This window comes from Suncus etruscus, chromosome 1, assembly GCF_024139225.1.
Source record: "Suncus etruscus isolate mSunEtr1 chromosome 1, mSunEtr1.pri.cur, whole genome shotgun sequence".
Lineage (NCBI taxonomy): Eukaryota > Metazoa > Chordata > Mammalia > Eulipotyphla > Soricidae > Suncus > Suncus etruscus.
In genome coordinates this window covers 104,939,430-104,965,187 of record NC_064848.1, presented here as the reverse complement: position 1 = coordinate 104,965,187, position 25,758 = coordinate 104,939,430, and the positions used below count along the sequence as shown (strand labels likewise).

At 31.1% G+C, this 25,758-nt stretch overlaps 1 protein-coding gene across 1 annotated transcript in view; it reads right to left on the bottom strand.

The window, feature by feature from the left end:
* SEMA3A (semaphorin 3A) overlaps positions 1–25,758 on the bottom strand; it is a 227,865-nt gene that overhangs the window by 113,180 nt on the left and 88,927 nt on the right. Inside the window, exon 4 of the mRNA XM_049772800.1 lies at positions 21,606–21,725. Within this exon, the coding sequence (XP_049628757.1) occupies positions 21,606–21,725 (120 nt within the window). The remainder of the gene's footprint in view (positions 1–21,605; positions 21,726–25,758) is intronic.

The following is a 25,758-nucleotide window of genomic DNA, read 5'->3' as shown; positions in this document are numbered from 1 at the left end:
TGTTCCCCTGAGATTCTACCTATGTGGTCCTTCCTACAAAACCTTGGTGAAAAATAAACAGGCACTTCAAGGAACACTTGCAACACCATGAGCTTAGCTTAAACTATGCTACAATAAAAGACTAGAAATAAGTGCTGATGTGATTTCTCAATTTCCTATATTTCCTATACTGTATTTGTAACTCTAGTTGAGGAATGAATTTATTAAATTAAGGAAGTACAAATAGGTACTCCAAAAAAGTGAGGCTTTTTTCCCTTAATATAATGGTAGTTGAACAAAAAATTTGGGACCTCTTTTAGATTCTAACCATGGGATTGAAGCTATTAAATTATGTTTAGAGGAAAGTCAGCTAAAGTTGCCCATAAACTGTGGTGAAAGGATACTGGTACTCTGTTAATAGGAGTTGTGTGTCAACAGTGTACCTTTAAAATATACAAATATTTACAATCTTCTAAAACAATGTCACTTCCATAAAATAAATTTAAAAATAATAATACATACCAGAAAGTAGTCTCAGAAAGGTGTGCAGATTGAAAAAAAGGGTATAACACTTATGCAATATAGTTTATAATTCACATGTAACCTAAAAATATACTCTGAGCGTAACAGGCATGCTTATTCTCTGGTGTGCTGGGATTGGGTAATAGAAATCAGAATGAGAAGTATTTGTTATAATTCAGAATGTATTCAGCTGAGCGTGAGATCTCTGATAATTAAACTTTAATTTAGTTCACACTAATAAAAATGCTTTCTAAAATTTTAATCTGCTTTAGGGGAATCTGCATTACATTTACCTAATATTTTAAGCAATATTCTTCATTTTTCTGTTGACAAATATTCAAAAATTTCAAAACTTACTTGTAACTCAAAATAATTTACTAACTTTAGTTATTTTAAATTTGTGAAGGACAGACCATTCTTTAGCTTAAAATGCTCTTTTTCTAATCTGCCAAACATTGTTAAATTTCCAGACATTTAATCTAAAAATCATCATCTATAAATTATTAAAAAAACAAATGTTATAAAATGCCATTTTGATTTCCTCCAATAGTGACCATACATACGTTTCTCTGTATACTCTGCTAAACTGCAATTTGAATTCAGTAGCACAAGAATTTACTCTCTGAGTTTATTAATGAATTAATGTTTTACACATGTTAAATACATGCTGTTCACACAAAGTGAAAAGGCATTTAAGGAGAGTCAGGGAAATTTGCTTCCTTTCAAATTGATCAACCTCTGAAATAACTGATTGTTAAAAATGTTGTGTCATCTCTTGCCAATTAAATCCCGATGGGAGAAGATGAAAGGCAATTCTTTTACCAAAATAAAATTTGCCTTTATCCTCAGAGAGCTTTAATTCAAAACTCAAACAATAGGGCATAGTTCTCTTGTAATGCTACCTTTGGCTATTATCTTTTGAATACTCATGTGTACATATTTCTGCCTCCTACTTGTCTCCTTTGCCCTCTTACCTTAAAAATCCCACTTCTCTACACTGTCAGGAAAAATGCTGTTACTGAACATCACATCACTTATTATATTTATTGCTTCCTCTCAGTCTTCAAAGAGATGTAGACTTTCACATAAACACATGAGTAAAATCACCAAAGGAATCTGTAAGTTTCATATCTAATTCAGAGTATTGAAAGGAATACAAGAAAATTCTGTTTTAATTTTAATAAAGGTTTAAAATAAAAATGAATATACATTATTGTTCTCTTAGCAAACTGAGCTGTTTTATCAAATGAATACTAAGATATTTTCTTCATTCCCTTCATAACTCTTCTTTCATATGTTTTTTTCTGCCTTTGATTGGTTATGTATCTCCTCAGACTACATTTTTTTTTCTGACTAGCTAGTTAAGTACTCTAGCACCTGAACAATTTTCAATGGCAGATCGTACAGATGTTATTGTGAACATTTCACTTAATCTGTTCATTATCCTGAATAATAATCATATAAAAGATAAAACAATCATACCAACAACAAAAAAGTCGGTCTAGGGAGATAGTACATGACTGAGACTGCATGCTTTGCATTGAGGAAGCTCTGGTCAAAGTAACCCAAAGAATAATCTCCCGACAGTAAACTGAAATCAAACCCTGAACACCAACAAATATTCCCTTGAATCACAGGGAAAAAACATAGCTCAAATCACATCATTCTTGTATAATAATAATTATGGATTACTTTTAACATGAAAAATGATAGTCAAATACATGAAATAAAATGAAAAACACCAGTTTCATAAGAAATAACTAGCTACTATTAACTTAAGGATTCAACATAATGCCATTTTTATTTTTTATTCATTTTTCTAATTTGAACCCTTTGACTTTTTGTATAGAAAAAAACTGCACAAAGACATTAATCCTTGGGAGATGATTAACCCTAACAGTAAAGTTATAACATGATCCTTACTTGTAAATATTTTAATTCTTAAATCCTTCTCACTGTGTGCATAGATATACAATTCCTCATATATGTCATAGAATATATGTCATAGTAATTATAATATATGAAATGTTAGAACAACTTTTTAGAAAGAAATGATGCTTGATTTGATCATAAAGATGCATTCATTAGAGAGCATATTTGATTAAATTTATGTCAAGAAAATGAAAACAGTAAACACACAGATCTAAAAGAAGTGAAAACTAGAAAGACAAGGAACTTAAAGAAAAAAGGAACCCCAGAGTGTCAAGATAGGATAAAGAGTGATCAAAACAGGAAGGCAAAAGGTAGGAGGGACAAAGGCAAAAAAACAAACATACAAAAAAAAATAAAAACCCACACAGATTTTCTAATTATAAAGATTAAAAGGAGGCAAGAGAATGTCTTTAAACAGAGAAAATAAGCTGCCATTTGTTTTCTCAGAAATTGCTCTGGCTTCCACATGGTAACTGATTGAATAAGGCCAGAGGTGGTGGTGATGAGAGGAGACAAAGCAGGATATGAATTTAGAGTATTATTTCACCAATTGGAACCATGTGCCTCACTGACCTTTCACCTCTGGTCAAGGGTTCAACAGAAGAGCCCATTTGTTCTGTTAGATATTGCATGGTCTGAGAGGCAAGCTTCTTTTCATATACCATCAGTGCCTTGTAACTATATCGAAGTCAATGGTTTCTTGCCCACAGCTCTTTTTCTAGCTACAAATTTAATTTTATAAATTTAAGAGATATACATTTCAATATTTCAGTATTTTATATTTTAGGAAATCGTGGCAGATTCAAAATTTTAAATGTGATGTCATTTTTCGGATAGAAGCACTAATATCATTATAGCTTTCAATTGTATCTCATAATATAATTACACACAAAATGATGAGCACACCTATACATATCATTGATTAGACACAATCAAAACTAGAAAAAATGATTGCACAATTGTGAATCATACTTGTGATCATAAAATAGAACACAAACCCTAAAAATTAACATTATATACAGAGACTCACAAACCTAATGTCCCCTTACATAGAAATATTCACAAGAAAATATCATTCTTGGATGTTTATAATTGTTAAGTGATGGGTGGTGACCAGGTAAATTCTGTCCAGTCACAACTGACTTATTAATAAACACTCTGACATTTTACATTCAGTTTCTATGGTTAAATAGAAATTGAACTAACATCTATAATATACTTAGAAGTAATCTAGATAATATTACATATATTATTCTTGAAAAATTTGTTTAAATTGTTCTATATACTATTAATTAGTTACATATAAGTATTATACAATGTAAAATGTATTTAGTTACATATAAGTTGTATGCATGAATAATATCTATACACACATCCATACATATTTATTTTATGCTTTTCTTGAGAATTCACTATTAGAATTATAAATATTTTGTATAAAAATTAAGCATATTTGTTTTAAATATACTGTTCTGTTTAGCCACACATAGTGGTATTCAGGATTTATTTCTGGCTTTGAACTCATTGATCACTCCTTTAAGGCCTAGGAGAATAATTCAGGGTACCAGGGACCAAATCTGGGTCAGCACCATTCATACCTAGTGCACAACTCAATGAAATCTCTCTGGTCTGTCTTTGTTATACTTGTCAGTAAATCAGAGTTTATCATCTTGGACTTATTATGATCTTCCAACTATAAACAACTTATCTCTGTATTTTATCTTTTTATTTTCTGATACACTATGCCAACATTCAAGTAGTCTACACCTGATTAATTAAGACATTAATTTTCTGGGGCCGGCGAGGTGGCGCTAGAAGTAAGGTGTCTGCCTTGCAAGCACTAGCCAAGGAAAGATCGCGACCTTGGTTCGATCCTCTGGCGTCCCATATGGTCCCCCCAAGCCAATGGCGATTTCTGAGCCCTTAGCCAGGAGTAACCCCTGAGAATCAAACGGGTGTGGCCAGAAAAAATAAAACCAAAACCAAACAAAACAAAAAGACATTAATTTTCTAACAAATATTGATTTTCCTATTGTTTTTTATGTTATTCAGGAAGGTTAAAAGTTATTCTTGTTCAATATATGTAAAGTGTATGGGTAACATTTTGCATCATTCTTGTTCTCAGTTTACTTTACAGTTATGTTCGCATAACTTTGATAATATTTGTTATATTTAATAAATCACAATAAAGATAACAAAACTACTTTTAAAAGAGAAAAGTAAATAAATTATAAAAATAAAACAAATACTATGTTTTAAAGAGGTCTGTCAGTGACAATGAACTCATGTTTATAGGCAATGAACTCATGTTTATTTTTTAAATAAATCATGGTATTTTCTCTGAAATTACATGTCAGAGTTTATAATCATTCAATAAATAAAGGAAAAAATGTAAGACATAACTAAACTGTAAAATAGTAATTTATTTTTATATTTTTATTTTATTTTTTATTTAAATAAATAAATTTGCTTTAGATAGATGGAAATTTCCAGATTTCTTGTCTTTTTAAATAGTAGTGAAAGTAAAGAATATTGAGTTTATTAAAAAGGTGAGCTGACAAACTGTTTCAATTTGTCTCTTACTCCTAAAATTAATACAGTTTAAGAAAACCATTTAACTTAATTTTATTTAAGTTGAATACTACTTAGTTTTTTGTAAAATTAAGGGTAGAAGTTAGAGGAGGGATATAGTAATAAAGTTACAGTATTTTATAAACATAAATTTTGATGTAAGAGTTTTATGGAAATTGTGAGCAATTGAATTCTGGAGGTAGAACTTTTCTTAAGTAATATATCCAACATTCCTAGATTGGGCTAGACTAGTTATGACTATATCAAACTTTTCTCTTTTGTATTTTGGACTAAAATGTTTGATATTAAAATATTTTCATAGCAGAGAAGTTGAAAACTTTTATTTATTTTATATTTTATATTAAAAATTTTAAACTTTGATAAACATGAACTAGAATATTAAATAGAATTTAACTTTTTGCCATTTATTTGTACATGTATATTATTGTCTCATATCACAAAGTAAAATTTGAACAGCATTTTAATTGATATTTTTAATTTAAATTAAATTTGAGCAAAAATTTAATCAAAATATTGACATTAATTGTATTGTCTATATTTATTTATGAACAAAGTATGTCAGTTCACTTTTAAGTTTTGGATATTGCATGATTATAAGGTAACACTCTATTACCATTAATAAAATGTCCCAGTTCTCTGTAAGGAACTTTATTCTATAAAAAATAGATTTTATCATTTTCTAAAATACCATAAATTCAGCATGGATTTTTAAAAATTCATATTGCTGTTGATAAAAATTGTTGAAATATCAAGGTAGTAAAAGATTTCTCTATAGTACAACATATTCAAATAAAAGATATTACTTCCTGTAAATTTTAATTTGGCCTTAAGATAAACGCAAACTAAGGGTAAGTAAATGTGGAACACAAAGACATGCATCTTTTTCATGTTAAGTAATTTACATATGAGGTAAGACAGCTACTTAATGCCAACAAAATATAAATCAAATGAGGAAAAGTTTGTCAGGATAAAAGCACTTAAAAAGGAGCTTGAACCCTGGCATAGATACAAAACTACATTTGCAACATTAGAAAGAACCACACTTTTACCCTTTGCATAAAGCTATATGATAATCTCAAGTGAGGTGACTTGCTGAAATAAGAGCTAGTCTTGTATGTCTCAATCAGTAACCTATTTTTTAAGAACATATGCATAGTGTATATTAAGTTGTTTTTAAAATCTCAAGAGAAATCTTGAGGTATAAAAATGTTGAGGACCAGTTTAATATTATTTTAGTGGCAGCGTATGTCACATAATGAGTCAGTGACAGACCTGTGAATTGATTCTAGATTCCATTAGTCTCCATTTTTCTAACCAGTCAGCAATTCTTGAGATTGCTTTCAGTGACCAAAGATGCACAATCAAATTAAAATGCCAGACTGGAAAATAAAAATGAAATAAAAATGGAAAGCAGTTACTCTATGTAGTTTTATTTGGACATTTTAAAACAATATATCTTCTGCATTTAAAAGTAAAGATCTTTAAGTTGCACTTATTCACTGTTATCAAGTTTACTGTTACATATATAAGCATGTGTTGGAATTAGTAAAATATAGTAGGAGAATAAGAAACCATGAAAAAAATATGTGCTAAGTGATAATTAAAGACCCATGTCCCTCAAGAATTATAGCAGTATGTCTCTTCATATAAATATATATTTCTCCAAATATACTTGTCCAAGCTGGAATTTCTAATGATTAATAAAATTATTGAACAAAAATTATCTTTCAAATATACTATAATAAAATTTTATTGAAGAGAAAATTTGATAAATTTATTGACTTAGGAAAAAGGACTTGATAGTCCTACAATTTGAATGCCTTATGAATCTATCTTTAATAGAGAATTGTATAATTAAGTTTCAAGAGATTGCTATGGTCTTGAAATATATGATAATCTAAATGCGAAGAATATTTAGAGGACAAAGGCCAAATTGATAGTACAGAGACTGGTATGGCATTTACTTTCACATGGCCAAACCAGATTTAATCCTGGCATCTCACATAATTCCCTGGAATAACACCAGATACTATTCCTGAGTGCAGAGTTAGTAGTAATCCTGTAGTATCACAAGGTCTTACCCCAAAACAAACAAATCACAAAAAATTAAAAACTAAGAGGACATGATCACTGTTAAATTTACAAATAATGAGTTTGGAAAACTTATTTTTTAATATTTATATTTAATAATTTTCTTTCAAATATATGCTTACATTTTGGCTTTTCTTTTACAGTGAAAAATAACTATAACACTATGATTGTATGCCATATTAACACTGTCGTGAGTGTTCTAATGGAAGCACAAAAATCATCATTGTTGTGTTTGTTTATTATTAAAACTTAGATTAAACATATAAAAGAAAAATGTTTTCTGTGATATATTCTAGTAGTATATTTAATAAAGCATGACTTCTGATTATATTACTCTCAAATTCTTGTAAAGTACTTTATGAATTGACAATGCCATAAATTTTACTTTATTAACAGACATTGTCATATTTGTAAAATATAGAATATATATATACATATATAATATCATGATTTTCTCAAACAATGTTAAATCAAATTGCAACTCATTTTATATTTTGGTCGAATGCCTTGAGCATATTTAGGTCTTAGTATTAATAAACAAATAATATATAATTGATAGAGTTTTCTTCCTTTATAAAATTTAATAATATTATATTACCAATGAATATTACTTTTGATCTTTTCATCCATTATAGGGCATTTAAGTATTTTCAACATCTTTTTGTTTGTTTGTTTGTTTTTTGATTTTTGGGCCACACCCTGCAGCGCTCAGGGGTTACTCCTGGCTATCTGCTCAGAAATAGCTCCTGGCAGGCACGGGGGACCATATGGGACACCGGGGTTTGAACCAACCACACTAGGTCCTGGGTCTGCTGCTTGCAAGGCAAACACCGCTGTGCTATCTCTCCAGCCTGTTTTTTCAACATCTTAACCATAAATATGGAATGACAGATTTAAAATATATTATTTAAAGACAGGCCCTTTGCCTGGTCTGTATTGTGAATTGGGGAACCAAAAAAAAAAGAATATTATGTTATATAAAACAAACACAGAACAATTCATGATACCATTTACATAAGGACTCAAAAACAGTCAAACACAGAAACAGAAAAAGGTGATTGCAGAATATAGTGGTTATGTAGGTAATGAATAATTATAGGGAATGGGTAGTCAGTCAGCATAGTTTTAGTGATGTAATATTAATGCATTATTTAGGTTAGCTGCTTAATGTTGATGTTGTAACTATTATTAGCAATATAGAATTATGCATTTAAAAAGTAAATAATATACATTGGGCAACGGTATTTTTACTGTAATAATAGTTTATTACTATATAATTAAACAAGGCCCAATAGCATGTCAGTGAGGTATAACTGTGTTATCAGTGAGATATTATTGGCATGTCATTTATATAGCTTGATAGGCCCTACATATGGATGATATGAGAGCAGAGTTATTTGTATAATAATAAATTTTAATGCATTTTTGTGCTCTATTTTTTAAATTTAAATTTGAAAAATTCTTATGTCAGAATTGTGAAAATCAAAATAGAAAAATCATCGATATGGCAATATTGGTAGTCAGAATAATAATACAAATAATGTAAATAATAATGGATATTAGTGATGTCAGAAGAAAAAATGAGTAAATTAGTAAGTTATAAACAAGAAATGGTCTGAATAATAATTTTACGCTCAGTATAACTAATGTAAAATGATATTAAAAGTAAAACTTGACTCTAATTTTATATAAAATAATGTTTATACTATGTATCGAGCCTATTTATAGATATTTGATTATCATCTATTACTTATGTAGTGTAATCTAAATGACAAATTTTTTTTTTGGTTTTCGGGCCACACCCGTTTCATGCTCAGGGGTTACTCCTGGCTAAGCGCTCAGAAATTGCCCCTGGTTTGGGTGGACCATATGGGACGCCGGGGGATCGAACTGCGGTCCTTCCTTGGTTAGCGCTTGCAAGGCAGACACCTTACCTCTAGCACCACTTCGCTGACCCCCTAAATGACATTTTTATATACATTGAGTAAAATAACATTTTGTGTATTTACAAGTATAAAGAAACTATGCTTTTGTAATATGCTAAAAATGATAAATTTATGTAAATTTACATATGATGATCTAATGTAAAATATAATTTCACTGTACTTGTATAAAAATACAAACTATAGTATGCTGTAAAGCTAATTTTCTTATTTGTGACACAATAACTTAAAAAATTATCAGTAGGAAGTTTTAATAATGTCTCATCTTAGTTATAAATTTAACTACATGGTGTAAAATATCAATATTACCACAGTGATAGTCAGAGATTAATCTAGCTCTTCATTCAGAAATAACTGCTAGAGTGCCTTGGGGATCGAACCTGGGTCAACTGCATGCAAGGCAAGCACCTTAGCCACTATCCTTTCACTCTTGCCCCAATACAGTTTTTAAATAATGTCCCTAACCTCAATTTCATTTTTATTTTAAAACATCTTTTTAGTAAAGTCATAGTATTCTTATACATATGGGGGATATTTTCATTGCTTAGTGATATTTTTATTTATTTATTATTTAATATTCACTATTTCCACATTCTTGACTCTGCCAGATCTGTCAGTAGATCATCAATTGTCAGGCATGTCTATAAGTAAAAGTAACACATAATGAAAATCTGGTACTATTCATGGCTTCAAGCATCCAGAGAGGGGTGTTGAAAATCATTCATTGAAGGTAAGTGGTGGAAACCTTAGTATAAAATTAAATCCCTGATTCATTTTCCCAAATAAAAATTAATGATTTTGTGCATCAGTCATATTACATACTATTCTCTCTTTGGTTTAAAGGAGAAGTTTCTGAGGCTCAGAGACATAGTGCAATGGCTTGAGGCCTCTCAAGCAAACGGTCAGGAGTTTAATTCCTTGAAAAGCCATATATAACAGGTACAGTCCTGGCAGTTTTATTGTTTGAGTTTTTCAGTAAAAATGTTTCCATAGCTTGGTACCTAATCAATGTCTGGCTGTACCACATGTATAAACACTAGAACTAAAGAGGTGCAAACCACAGCATTGTGGCCAAAAGGGTAAGCACCATCATTTAATGTATAATCCTTGGATTTCACCAAAGCTAATGTGTGAGCATTGCAGCTAGATGCTTGTGCAATTGTTGATATAGAAACAGTAATGATGAAGGGGAAGAAGAAAAGAAAGGTTGACATTAATTTTTAAGTAAGTAAATGATAAATTATCTATAAATAATTTTATCTACATAATAAGATTATACTTAAAAAACGAAGAAGCATATTCTGAACTTTGACTTTAACAACAAATGTTATGTTTGACTCAGGAGTATAACATAATGGGGCTCGAGAGTTAGAACAGAGAGAAGGGCGCTTGTATTTCACATGGCTTACTGAAGTTCAATCCCCACGATCGCATATGGTTCCCCATGCACCAACAAGAGTGATTCTTGAACATGGAGCCAAAGTATTAATTGCTGAACATCAAGAGCGTGATACAAACAGTAAACAAAGAAATAAAGAAGTGTATCACAAAAATATACGTGGAAACCCTAATTTTCTTATCACTTAAAAGGGAAACTAATGACACTTTGTCAATTTGTTAAGTTTAAAGTGGGCAATATATAAAGTAAAAATGTACTTAAAATTATTGAGTCTTTAGGAATATGTTGTATTACTTATTAATGTTACTGCTGTTAAATATTCATATATGAAATCTCTATAGAAATATATGTGTGTTTTATTTTCTGGGGGTGGCAGTGCTTAGAATTTAATGCCCTCAGAAAGCTGCCCTCAGGAATCATTCCTGGAAGTGGTAGTGGTACCACAGTGGGTGGTGAAGATTGAATTCAGGTCAGCCACATACAAGACAAATACCCTACCTGCTCTACTACTGACCCAGATCTTACTATGGTTTATATTCCTACCATTACTATTAGAAGTGGCTTAAGAAGAATAATTTTATTAATCAATTCTATGTCTGTTGAATCATAGGCCTCAAAAACAATGTTTTCCAAGAACACTTGAGTAGATAATCCATCATCTGATGGCAATTCATTTCACTAGTTTTTGCTATTTCCCAACTCTAATCCTATCTGAATATACTTATTATGAATTGCTCTGATTCAGTTTCACCTTCTATCTCTGACTGAACCCTCTGATCTGTCTCCCTTTTCCTTTATGATTTCTATTGTATTTACTATTAGGTCAGGAAAATGAACCATAGATATTGATACAATATTTATTCATGTCTCTCTATAATGTAAAATATAGTTTTTCACAGCTATATTACTAGGTTCAATAGAATAGGTCCTCAAATACAAGGTTTTGTAATTCTAATGACATCAGTATTACTCTAAACAACAGGTCCTAACATTTTATTGAGGGGTCTACATCTGGCAGTTCTTTGGGCTTATTTCTGACTCTGTGCTCAAGAATTGCACCTGGTGGGTTTGGGGGAACTACATGAAGGGATGGTAATCAAATCTAGGGTTACTGTACGAGGCAAATGCCCTATTCACTGTATTAATATTTCATTTTCAGGTTATACATTGTTTTTTATTTTTTGTTTTGGGCCACACCTGGCACACTCAGGTGTTACTCCTGGCTCAGAAAACAGTTTTTCTCAGACTTAGGGACCATATGGGTCATTGGGGATCAAACCCAGTCATCACATGAAAGATGATTGTATATATATATATATATATATATATATAGTATAGTAATGTAATATATATGTATGTATGTATATATCTATATATACCTACCCTCTGTGCCATTGTTCCAGACCAGGTTCTACATTTTTATACATAGCTCTGCAATCACATTCAGCTTCTTGTATTTTCTTGGAAATGGGGACTTCCATTATATTTAATACAACTGGTGAATGCTAATAGTGTAGAATATTAAAAATTTTCTAATAAAATTTATGAAAATTTATAATTGCATAAAAATTCTAAGTAGTTATAAACCAATGCCTTATTTTTCTTACCATATTCAAGTTAGAGTATGAATTATGTAGGAATCACAGAACTGTTTTTCAATGAATTTTAATGTCACCATATCACTAAAGCTTTTGTGAAAATGATGCTTCAACAGGAAAACTGAAGAATTCAAAATTTTAAATTATTATAATATTATAATTTCATTATATTATTATAATATTTGTATTTAAAATATTTTATGTGTTTCACAAGTGCTAATATATTATGAAAGTCTTCTTCAACATTCTATCATTGCTACCAACTATAATAGGCCATTTCTTATAATAGCCACTGTTAACAAAATGTTATTGAGCATCTGAAATATGGTCAAGTACCTGAGTTAAGTTGTCAGTGTAAAATCTACTTCTAAATTTTAATAGAGTTTACAAATAATTCAATTTGTAATTTTGAATTACACATTGATTGGCTAATATCTTTGATATTATTTAATAAAATTTATTCATGTACTTTTACTTTTCTAAAGTAACTACCAGAATAATTAAAATTCCTTCTAAACTTTAAGTTAATACTCTATTGATCAGAACAGATCTAGAATTTATAATGTGCAATATAATGCAAACAGAAGTAAAAACATTTAAGCAAGTATGATTTGAAGTTAGTGAAGTTAAAATATTACTAATTAAAAAAATAAAAAGAAAAAATATTACTAATTAAGAGATTAAAATATAGGAAAAATGGCCTCTGTGTGATTACTAAGACAGAACACTATTTACCTAGTATAATTTCTTACATTTAGCAATACCTTAATTTTATACTATGAAATATGTATTCTATTATTTTTCCCCAAATTCTGGACTAGTTGGTTCTAGCATTAGAAAACAATGGTTAATATATCCCAGGTGAAGAATCATTAGCAGGTAGACAATGCACAACAGTAAAACCATATACTTATACATTTACTAATCTGGAAATGCTTAGAGTTGAAATAGATGAAGACAAGAGCATGAGCAGCATGGCCAGTGCTCTTGAGTATGAACACTGAGAAAACAAATCATCATTTGCTATGTTATTAGGACTATCTTACATCACTTATTTTCTATTAGTAGCTAAATTTGGAGAATTACAAAATAATCTTACGTTCTTCATGTCTCAAACTAAATACCAACAAAATTAAATCATAATTAAAATGAACAATTTTATCTAATAAATCATCGTGAAATTGATACTGTTGAACACCTAAATTATTGAATTATCTTCTTTTAATCTGGACAAAATTCTAATGACCAAGATTTAGTTGACTGGGATTGGAAATTTTACTTTCTCTCTACTCTTGGGTGATGTAGTTCTCTAAACACTTTTCTTTATTTGAAACAGTGAAATCTTCCTTCATAATGACCTTCTTTTGGCCTTTACTTGGCAAGGAGATAAAATTTACATATTGAGTGAAACTTTCCCTTTTCCTCATTAGCCCCCAAATTAAAGTATTCTTCTTGGCACACAGATGATCATAAGAATCAAGCAAAATATGATAGTAAAATTTTAAGATTGAATAGTTATAATGTATTGATCCATGTAATTTGGAATGGATTGGTACAACTTTTTAAAATTATCATTGAAGTGAATCATCAGGGTTTACAAATATTCTGTAAAATAACAAACTTATATTCATAGGATGAGGCAAATATATTCTGTTATGTAAAAACTTGTTCTAAGTGTTTTATGTTATTTTCCTTGTTTCAGTTAAGTGAAACCAACACTTTTGCTCACTTCCATATGTAGGTTATATTTCTATCATCTTCAAGGAGCAATTTAGGTGAGGAGATTAATTTATAAAGAAATGAGAAATAAAGGGCCATAGTTCAGGGAAAAATTTGGGATTATAATGTAGGGAGTCATAAAAAGAAGAAAAACAACGAAGAACAAACAGGTACACAGGCAAAATGTTTAGTACTTCCCTGCATGTGTGTTTCTTATAAAATGTAAAACTGATAGTAAATAAAGAACAACCAAAAGGATATTATGGATGGAAATATAGTTTACAGTCACACTATAGCAGTAATATTAAAAAAAAAAGTAGAATTTTAACAAAATACAACTCTAGAGTCAAGATCACTACATTAGATTTAAATAGACCATTAATTATATATGCATACATTCTAATATATTTAATTGATACAATTCTAATGCATATTTAATTAACATATAGTTATTATATATTTGATTATATCAATATGTTCTAATTATCTATTTAATTATTAATTAAAATTGAATTTTGTTTAAACACTTTTTCTGGTGAATCATATACAGTAAATTATGTAAACAAATAATTTATAAATTAAAATCTGAAAGCCAACATGTTTACTTTTATCTGTCATTGTCTTTAGGAATAATACATATTAAAATATGCTGAGAAAATATATTCTTACAACTAAGCCAATTATGCAGTAAGAACAAAAGGATGCTCATATAAATGTGGGTTTATATAACAAACAATGAAGGACAAGGAAGTGGAAAAATAAAATGAGAAACTAAAGTATTTTAATAAAAGTAATAAAATGCTTTGTTTGGTATAGAGAACTCCAAACAAATTTCAAAGGATACAAGGTGCCTTCTGATGATTGTTGGCCAACAAAATTAGAAAGTCAATTAGAAAGTCTGAGAATGCAGCACTCTTTGGAGGACTAGGGCTGCTAGAATTGAGTTATTCTTGGTTGCATGAAATATTCTCTGTACTATCTTTTTGTTATCTACTAAAAATAGAGCTTAGAGTTTAGTCACAAGATAATTCATGGATAAAAATTTGTGAGTAAATTTGCTGACAGTTTATTAAGCATGATTTCTCTCTAATAGGAACAGTGGAATATTTAAAATTTTAAATTAAAATCTGAATTGCAGTATTGTTCATTAAGTTCTGTATTTTGTACAGGCTCAGCTTCTATTGAAGTATCAATGATTCAAAAGAAAAGTCTAGGAAACTTGATGGCCTTGTTCTAATCACATTTCTCTGAGGTCAGAGTTCTAATACAGATACACTATGTCTGTAGGAATTAATAAACGCTCTATTACTGCACCAAGATTTTCTGACACTCCCAATTCACCTTAGTTTAGAATGAAATAAATATAATATTTAATGTATGAGCTGAGAAAGATTGTCAACTACTCAAAAGCAATTCTTCATTGCATTTTATCACTTAGCATAAACTAAATTTCTATGATTTATTATCTTCACTTAGAAATAAATGTGTGCACTATTGACTAAATAAAGTAATTATTTTAGAGAGATAATTAAAAGAGGTTATATTAGATATATAAATTAGTCAACAAATTACTAGCTACAACTTTAATAGAATTTTGTCCTTGGGGACTGCTACTATGATAGTTGATTTAAATTTTTACATAAATGCAAACTCTTATTCTTGGTGAAAGCAAAGCACCAGACAAAACATTTTATTTCCTACCTAGATATATTGGTTGTCATTTTAGAAATGGCCTTAGAGATAGTCATTAAGCTTCATTGCATTTTCTTAATGTTCCTTTAGTCCTATCATAAATTGAGATCATGTCACTATGAGAGTATTTATAGAGTTAATATTTTTCAGCCCTCATATGGTCCATTTTTCTCTGTATTTCCTGCCCAGTTCATAAAAAAGACCCATTTGGAATATGAGAAAACATACAGATATACACATTTGGAGGAGAAAAATAAAACTGATGCAAAATCTATGTTTTTTACTTTACTAACATATAAATTTAAAAAAGTACCATACACCATAAGCCTTTGGGGAATATTTTTCTCTCTTAAGGATGACTTACACATTTCATTTGAGTGGCAAGGATGCTGAGAGCTTAAATTGAAAATTCATCTGTACTCTCACTCTGACTTCTTTCTTCAGTGAACTCTTTTGTGTATAAAGTATGTGCCCTCATTGGTAGTTATCTGCAGTGTCAAGTACTACTGGCAGATGTCCAAAAATTGATAGACATGCATCTTACCAAATTGGAGTTAATTAATATGTCCATAAATCCATAAATGTACTACAGGAAAATGAAAATATATCTAAGTCAGCAATTGATAGCATACTGTGTGTGGTCAGAAATCTTCCACTATACAGCAAGAAAAGAATTTGAAACACATTCAGTTATGTAAATAAATATTGCTAAAAATGTTAGTGGAACAAAATAATTGCTGTTTTCTTAACAGGGGGACAAAATAATGAATCATTTGAAAACTATAATTATTTATAATTTTTCTAATAAGAACTAAAGCTATGCAACGATAAAAACTTTAATTTGCTTTGAAAAATCTTGATAATTCAAGACAAATTATTTAAAGGAAAGGAAATTGCACATTTTAAAACAGAAACATGTTCCACATCTCTTAACCTTAAGAGAATATAAATCAAAACAACAATGGGATACCACCTCATAATATGAGACTGGCACAAGTCACAACAAAAATAATCACTCTAGAATGGGTATGGAAATAAGTGACACTCATCTACTATTTGTGAGACTATTGAGTGGTTCAACATTTTTGAAAAACCATATGAAATCTTTTCAAAAAACTAAGAACTAAGCTTATCTATGACTCATCAATTCTATTCATTGACACCCAAGAGCTTAAAAACTCTGTCTATAAAAGACAAAAATTCAGGGGCCTGAGTGATAGCACAGCTCTAAGGCATTTGCCTTGTACATGGCCGACCTTGGTTTGATCCTGGACCCATATGATCCCCTTAGCCAGGAGCGATTTCTGAGCGCATAGTCAGGAGTAACCCCTGAGTGTCACAGGGTGTGGCACAAAACAAACAAACAAAAAACAACAACAACAAAAGACATTTGCACTCCTATGTTCATTGTAGTATTATTCACAATAGCTAAAAATCTGAAAACAACCCAGTGTCTATGATTCAATAAAGTAACCATGCTATATAAACACAATGAAATACTACTTGGCAATAAGAAAATATAAAATCCTGTAATTAATCACTATGTTGATGGAACTAGAGGGAATCATACTGAGTAAAGTCAGACAAAAGGAGAGGGGCAGATATAGAATTATTTCTCACATGTGGGATATAAAGAAAAGGCAACAAAGCATGAAAATTGTCTACAGAATTATGTTTATCATGGCAGAGAGACAGTTTGGGAGGGAGAGGGATTTGGTGGGAAGACCGTAGGACAACAGTGAAGGGAAGCTGAAACTCTGATGGAGAGGATAATAATGGGACAGTGTATGCTACAATTCGAAATTTAACAGTATTTTAAATCATGGTGATTTAAAAAAAACTTTAAAATAAAGTGAGTGCTAAAATGCCTATAAATGGAATGTTACAAGCAAAAGAAGCAGCATATCATTTGGGCATGATGATTTTATTTGTAAAGTGTATAGTTTACTGAAGTTTAAAAATAAAATGACTACATTATTTTCTAAAGTATGGACCAGTAACAGGAAAATATATAAGCTCCTTCTATATTAGAGTCTAGAAAAATGGTACATCAAATTCAATGTGAAAAGTCATATTTGTAACATGAAGAGTCAATAAACTCTAATAAAATAATCCTAACTTCACTCTTTTTTTTTTTTTTTTGGTTTTTGGGCCACACCCGTTTGACGCTCAGGGGTTACTCCTGGCTATGCGCTCAGAAATCGTCCCTGGCTTGGGGGGACCATATGGGACGCCGGGGGATCGAACTGCTGTCCGTCCTATGTTAGCGCTTGCAAGGCAGACACCTTACCTCTAGCGCCACCTTCCCGGCCCCACTAACTTCACTCTTGATTTTGATATTTTTTATATTCTTCCAATATGTCCATTATTCTCATTTTTTTATTGACTACATGAAGAACATACTGCCACTTGTTTCACATTCACAAGCAGAATGGCTGTTAAAATCAAGAGTAACACTTTCTAAACCCAACTACAAACATGTTTGTAATCATGTTCTTAAATAAAGATATTATAAAAATAACAAATAAATAAATAAATAAAATAGTATTTTCAGTACCAGTATAGATCAACTTAAAGATTTATTTCTCTATAGACAACTTAAGCTTTGAAAATCACTTTATTTCAAAGACACAAGCTTTCTTGATAATATCTTTTGCAGAATTTCCTAGGTTCACTGTCTAGACTGTTTCAATTTCCCCAGGTAATTGCATAATCATCTTTCCTCTGACCTCCTAAACAGTTTGGAACATTTTTTCTCAATAGGAAGCCGTCATGTAAATCAAGATTACTGAGCTTCTGAAGGAAGATCTTTCTCAAGGGCTCTTGGTTTCAGTCTCATGTGCATGCTAATATCCCACCTCAGAAGACAGCAAAAAGGAAGCTTTATTTATTGATTCCAGTTGAGAAAATGACCTTGTCTATTTTCTTTGTCTATTTCACCTGACTTCAGAACCTTGACCTTTGTACCACTTATAAAGGAGAAAAGAGTAGTTAATGAAATAAGATTTGATTTGATAAGAGATTTATTTGATCAGAGAAATTCCCAACAGAAAAATACATATACATTTGTACTTGGAAATAATAATGATAGAATCTCATGTATGGTATTTAATTTATATGATCATCAATCTTATTTAATCATCAAATTTATAAACAGGGGAAGACTAAAGAAATATACAAGGCTTGATACACTAGCATTGCATACAGCTTACTCAGGTTTGGTCCCTGGCACCATGATGAGTGATCCTGAGCACAAAACCAGAAGTAAAATCTAAACAACACCCCCAAACTAAACAGTAGAGAAAACAAATAATTAAATTTAAAACGAGATAAACATGGTATATGCAGAATCATCTGAAAATAAGTGGCCAATGTAATAATTCACAGTCTCTGGCAAAGTAAGTCAAGATAAGGGCCAGCACAATAGTCAGTTGTCAAGGTTGCTTGCTGTGCCTGTGTGACTAGTTGCTGGCCAACACGTGGTCATTCCAGTACTGAAAGGAGGGACCAAAAAAATGGTCCTAATACCCTCAGTACAATTCACAAGCAGCACCAAATGACAGTTTGAGCATTGAAACATCTAGCCTGAATGACTCAGTATATCTACAAATGGCTGCAGGCTTCTTGAGCCTAGTTTTGGAATAGTACCCACCCATCTCTCCCTCACTCCACCAAAAGAAAAAAAAATGACACTTATTTACCAACAAAAAAACATCAAAAACTTTCAGCAGAAGACATAACGTATACTTTAGAATAATGAGTCTTTTTTTCTGCACCCACTACTTATTTCACAATGTTAAAATCTCAAAATTTTATGAGGTAGAGACCATTTTTAGTACCTCTACATTAGAAGCAGATACATGGAAAAATTAAGTAGCTTTACTCAAGGTCAAGCATCTAGTACCAATTGAAATCAAACAAAAGTATGTATACTGAGATGAGAGAAAATGATTTCAACAATGATAGGATTAGTCTCTAAAACCTCCCTCCCCAAGTCAATGGGTCATGGCTTCCTCTAAGGATTAGGAGGCAATTGGAGGCAATATGTCAATCTCCCACAAAGCATATGAGAACTAAGGATCAAAGAGATTTAGTTTAGTTTTTTTTTTTTTTAAGTGGGGGACAGGGGACACAAAAGCCTCCTAACAATGTTCAGGAGACCATGATATGCTAAAGATCAAACCTAGGTCTATTGCTTGCAAATCATGCATTCCAGCATATTGAATTATCTTACCATCCCTGATGTTATTGGATTTTTTTTATATTTTATACAGTAGAGTCTTAATAAGTTTAAGTCATTTTCTCAGTGTTCCATAGCTAGGAAGTTTTAAAGTAAAATCAGAGGTCAGATGGGACACCAAGAATCACATATTTTTCATTAACTTAAATCAGCTTAGTTCTGACTATGTCTAGCATAGCATGATACCGCAAACCACTAAAAAATAAAATCCTACAAATGACTTTTTTACTCTCCTGTTTAAAAGAGAAGTAATCGTTCTTTAGGGCATCTGTCTAGTAAATAGGTGAGTAGGTAAGTAGAAAGTAAAGATTATTCATCTTAATGATACAAAAATTAAAAGTAGAAAATTTCAGTGCTTTAAGTACAAAATTAACCCTAACTACTGTAAATATAAAACAAGATACATAAGCAAAATTGATTTTACTTAAAGACATTTTTGTATAAACCTGGATATATTAACACATACAATTGATGAACATATGTCGCTTTAGAAGAAGTGGAGAGAAATCAGAGAAACAGCCTGATGAGGAGAAATTTCCTTAAATGTGAGATCCTGAGAAAACGTTTTAGTTCTCTTAGAGTCATCAGGAGTTTAATAATAGGTATGTTTATCTAAAAAAATGTATTTTGGGAGCAGGGAAGGATTAAAAGCCAAGGTATATGCCTGGTTAGATTCCTCTACAAATTGGTCCCAGTGCAGGCCTGCTGGATGTGGCCCTAGAAGCCTCAATCATCTCTACCATAGTGACCACAGTCCACAGATCACGAGAGCAACACTGCATCCTAAACTCAGCAGTTCAGCCTGATTGGTCAGAATCCCCAGATGTACCTAACAGACCCATTAATTGGAAGACTCCACTCATATAAATAACAAAATAAGAAAAAATATAGCATATTATCTAAGATGTGTATGTAAACAGAGTAGGTACAACACTAATGTCTGATTTCTAAATCTTTAGATTGAAAGAACACATTTCTATCATTTTAAAATACCTTAAACTTGTATTTTACAGAGCATAGAGCTTAAATGACAAAAAAGGTGGCTAACATGCAAATTATATATTTAGGAAACCAGAAATATGCCAGAAACAAATCTCTTTGTTGCTGTTGCCTAGTATTTTAGAATTCCACTTTGGGGAAAAAAAAAACCTGTCAAGTGATTTTCTCACCACATGAACACTTTTGTTCTTCTTAGGATTTTGAGCCAAATTATAAAAAAATGTCATACAATTTAAGGATATTGGTAAACCCATTCCACACAAGAGTGTTCAACATAAAAGTTTTTCTTTAATTATTTTCATTTTAGTATTTATTTAAATTAACCAATCTTTAATTTTCTCATTATACCAACTTTTAGCAGCAATAGATTAATTAATGTATTTTTCTGTTTTTACAATCTGTCATAATAATAAGAAGGAAAAATATATATAAGGTCAAAACTTAGCTGATCAAGAATACAAATGCAAGTAATTTAGGTCAAATGTGAGATCAACTAATTGTGCACATGGACACCATCTTTTCTTAATCTCCAGGCAGAAGAAAACAACTGGGGTGGCAGACACTTCTGGCTGAGAATGAGAAGGAAGGGAAAGCTGGCAGTACACAAATGAAGAACACAGTACACATTCAGCCTGCTGACATCTGCTGCACAAGCAAAATGGATGGGACTTTGTAATCCATGGTGAAAGCAAATGCTTTCTTCCACCTTTCCTCCTGCTCCATAGTTGTTTAGTGATGGGACTCTTTCTTTCAGATTAAAATGAATAACAGCACCTGAATTTGCAGCAAATCCTACTGAATAGCAAACCAGAAGCTAAATGAGCTGAAGAAATTAGTATGAAGTATTTGAATAGAAAGGGGTCATGGGCACACATTATTTTTTTTAAAGCCAGCTTTACCTCAGGATGATGTCCAATTTCAATGTAGGTGCAAATTGGATGAAAAGCCCCTGTTCCACAGGCGTACAAGTGGGTCTGATTATAAGCCTTAAGCACCTTGATGAAATTAGCACATTCTTTCTGTAAGACAAAAGAAAACCAGTAAGTTATAGCAGTCAGCAAAGACTGAGGTATTCTCTGGAGTGCTAGGCATGCTTGAACAGATTTGTGTGTGTGTGTGTATGTTTTATTTTCACAATATTCTGATAGCTTATTATCCTATTGTTTGTTCATATATTTATGTAAATTCAAATATAATCTATTTATTTATATTTAATTAAAATATAAAAATTACTATAGTAGTTTATGAAAACTCTATATAATGTATTTGCATAAAAATAAATTAAAGTTGCTCTTTAAAATTAATGCCATATTGGTTTTTCAGTGTATAAGTATAAAGTATGTGCCTTTGTAGTTCTGTGCCAGTGTATAACAATAGTGATTATCATTAAATAATATACAAAAATAGAGTAGATTGTTGTTATAACCAATGATTACCAATATAACCCACAGAATTCTGTGTAATAAATTCTCTAAATTTAGTGGTAACATTTTCTTCGTAAAAATTAACTTTGACTTAAAAATTAAAAATTAACTTAAGTCTAGAAACTAATATAAAACATAAAAAAGTGAAATTTAATAACTTTAGAAACATAATAATGACCAATGGACTTTGAAAACTGCATGAAGGCCTTTAGATCCAAAGAGGTAGATGGGCTTTATACAACATGTCTACTGATACTAGAGGTAATGTCTATATTAAAGATGAGCTGAAGTTTAAAATATCTTTAGGCTAAAAGATATGTCATAGACTTACTCTAGTTAGTTTTTAAAATTATTTTGAGGATGATGGGGAGGGGAAAAACTATTTTGAGGAGGTTAATTACATCTTAAAACAATACACTTGATTTCTCCAAAGAGCCATTGATCCTTTAGTTTAAAAGTATGTTTAAAAGAAAATTCTGTCTTTCTCTTATTATTTATAGATGTTTAGACATCCAGGTCATTTTCTTTTCTTTCTTTTTTGGGGGCAAACCCATCAGCTCTCATGTGTTGCTCCTGGCTTTGCAGGATGTTGGGGATCAAACCCTGCTAGGTTGTATGTTGGCTACTTATAAGGCAAACATCCTACCCCCTGTACTATTGCTTCAGCTCTGATTTTATTTTCTAAATAAAATAAAAGTTTCCAAATAGATAGAGAGATTTATTTCTATTTTCCACATATTCTATCATAGATCCTGTAAAATAATTTTTTTCATGAATCATAGATTTCATTCCCGATGAAGAACAATTAAAAATTACTTATTCAAAATACAAAACATAATTCTGGCCAAAATATCTAACTCATGAAAGATTCAATTTTTACAGCATATTTTACAAATAATCTATATCTATACTATAAATATTTTAATGTAAAGAGAAATAAATCTAACTTTCAATATAATTTCAAAAAATTTCAAAGCTAAAAAGTCATTTCTGTGAAAATGCTTTCTAGTATCCCTTCCTTTGAAACATGTAAGTGGCCACCAACTCTGCTTTCAAAGAAAGACAGCCATTCCTATTTGTAGGCTCAATATTATAGCATTCAAAATGATAAATAACCAGTTCTAGCACCATACGTTAAAAACCAAGAAACCAAGAAATTGGCTGAGTATATATTGGTAAACAAATCAATATTCTAATAAATCATAGCAGCAGTGCAGATGGATGTTTTATTCATTTAGAAAATAACAGGACTTCCATTTGTTTGCCATTCAATTTTGAATACAACCTTAAATAATTTAATTATATTAGGAATATCTTAATCTAGTCTAGAAATGTGATAATAAATAGTAGGTATTCAGGAAATAATATTATGAGTATGATACTCATGAATATAAATGTAAGTTAATGTCACATGTTGCATCTGTTAGAAATGTGTTAATAACAATGATTAAAAAAATCCCCCAAAACTATGAAATTGGACCACACTGACTATCATAATTTTAATTTGTTTTCTAATAACTGTTAGAAAAAAATAATGTGGGGCCGGGCGGTGGCGCTGGAGGTAAGGTGCCTGCCTTGCCTGCGCTAGCCTAGGACGGACCGCGGTTCGATCCCCCGGCGGCGTCCCATATGGTCCCCCAAGAAGCCAGGAGCAACTTCTGAGCGCATAGCCAGGAGTAACCCCTGAGCGTCACAGGGTGTGACCCAAAAAAGAAAAAAATAATGTGACTACTATTCCTTTACAGAACTGTTTGGGGGTTGGGAGGAAGATCACTCACAGGACTGTAGCTGTGAAACTTGGCAAATGGTTCTACTAAAAATGCTGATAAGAGAGTCTATCTGGGCTACAAAGCAACTAGACCCACCCTATTGGCTTCAGGCCTGGAATGATCCCATTCATTTCCCCACTGAAGCCTCCCAGTTGGCAGTAGGTTGTATTGTTGCCATGCCCAGAGGCTTACTCAATATTATTGTTAAGAGAAGTCTTTGCAAACAAAATGGAGAAAAATTTCTGGGTTTTAGAGTGTGTTAAGACACTTGAAAGAAAGAAATTAAAGAAAATACTTTCAATAATTGTTTTTAAAAGCTGTGTGAAAACTCATCAACAATAATCTAGGACATTATAATGAATTACAAGAACTGGACAGAGAGAAGCAAAATACTTGAAAGAAAGAAATCTTGTTAGGAAGGATTGGTTCACTAAATAGAAAAACTACATAAAAGAGTATCAATCCTGTCATTCATTTGCGTTCATTCTCTATCTTGCTGCTGCCAAGGTTTTAGAGAGCTCCAAAACAGGATATCCATTTTATTTGGAAGCAGTCTGGACATTCCTCTAAAAAAGAAGGAAGTGTGGCAGAAAAAGGAAACGTACTTCACACATTTCTGCTCTAGGGAGAGAGAAGAGTGTTTCTGACCTTTTCTTGAACCATGACGATTCTTAAAACTCAGAATGTAATGTGCTTTTTGGCATTAAACTTCTGCACCGCTTTGCTCAGCACTGGTGGATTTACAACATAATAAAGAGACTGTAATCAGTTCAAAATAAATACATTTTTCAAACCTTGATCCTTTTTGGAATTTAAGTTGATATACACAGACAACTTTAGCAACAAGTTCGTTTCCCAAGAGCCAGGTACTATGCTATGACTTCTTATTATACTGAAATGTACTCCAACCACTTTATAAATTGTTAAATTGGTCTAGAAGTAAAAGTTAAGGTCGTTGTAAACCAATATAAGCCAAGCCACACCTGAGCAGAATCAATACATCATGCTCAGGACAATCCATTTACACTGGGTTTTTAAGTTTGTTTAGTTCTTTCAGATCAGTTGAATAGAGGAATTACACATACAGGCATTAACCTCGAAAAATTAATTTCAAAGAAACTATCTAGCCTTATAAAAAGATATAGGAGACAAATGCACAGAGATTCAAAACAAACATTACAAATATGTAGCACTGATTAGACTTTGTTATACAGACTTTTCCCGGACGGTTACAAAAATAAAGTCCATCCATCTGTCAAAACAACTGCTCCATGCATGAAAATTAAAACAGAATTGAGGTGTTTTTAACTAACTTCCGATAATTATGCTTACCACAAAAGAATATAATTTACCTCCAATTCTAATTACCTCCTTGCATGTTTTTATATATGCCCCGAGCAGTGAAATTTTATTCCAAATAAAAGAGAGAATATAAGAGAAGATTATAAAAAAAATAAAAAGGAAAAAGAAAAAAACTATTCAAATGTATTCAGTTCAGGATTAAGTCAAGCAACTCACTTTGGTTCAAAAATATAAATCAGCCTAAAATGAGTGGGTATAGAATAGCATGGACTCAGGTTACTGAACTTAAAAGAGAAAAAAGTCATCAGTAGTTTATGTAGAAATATTATATTGTACAATAAAGAGCCAGAAAAGCAAAGAAAGATTTCCCTATCATGACGGATGGATGAATGGATAATTTTTTTTGCATGAAAATCCACTAATAAGCTTAATTACTGAAGTTAATCTATTAACTTTCTGTTTTCTCTGGTCAATTTATTTGGCAAGCTTGCTGAATACTAGTATACTTGTGCCAAAGTCATAATCCATGATATTGTTCACGTCACTCACTAATTACT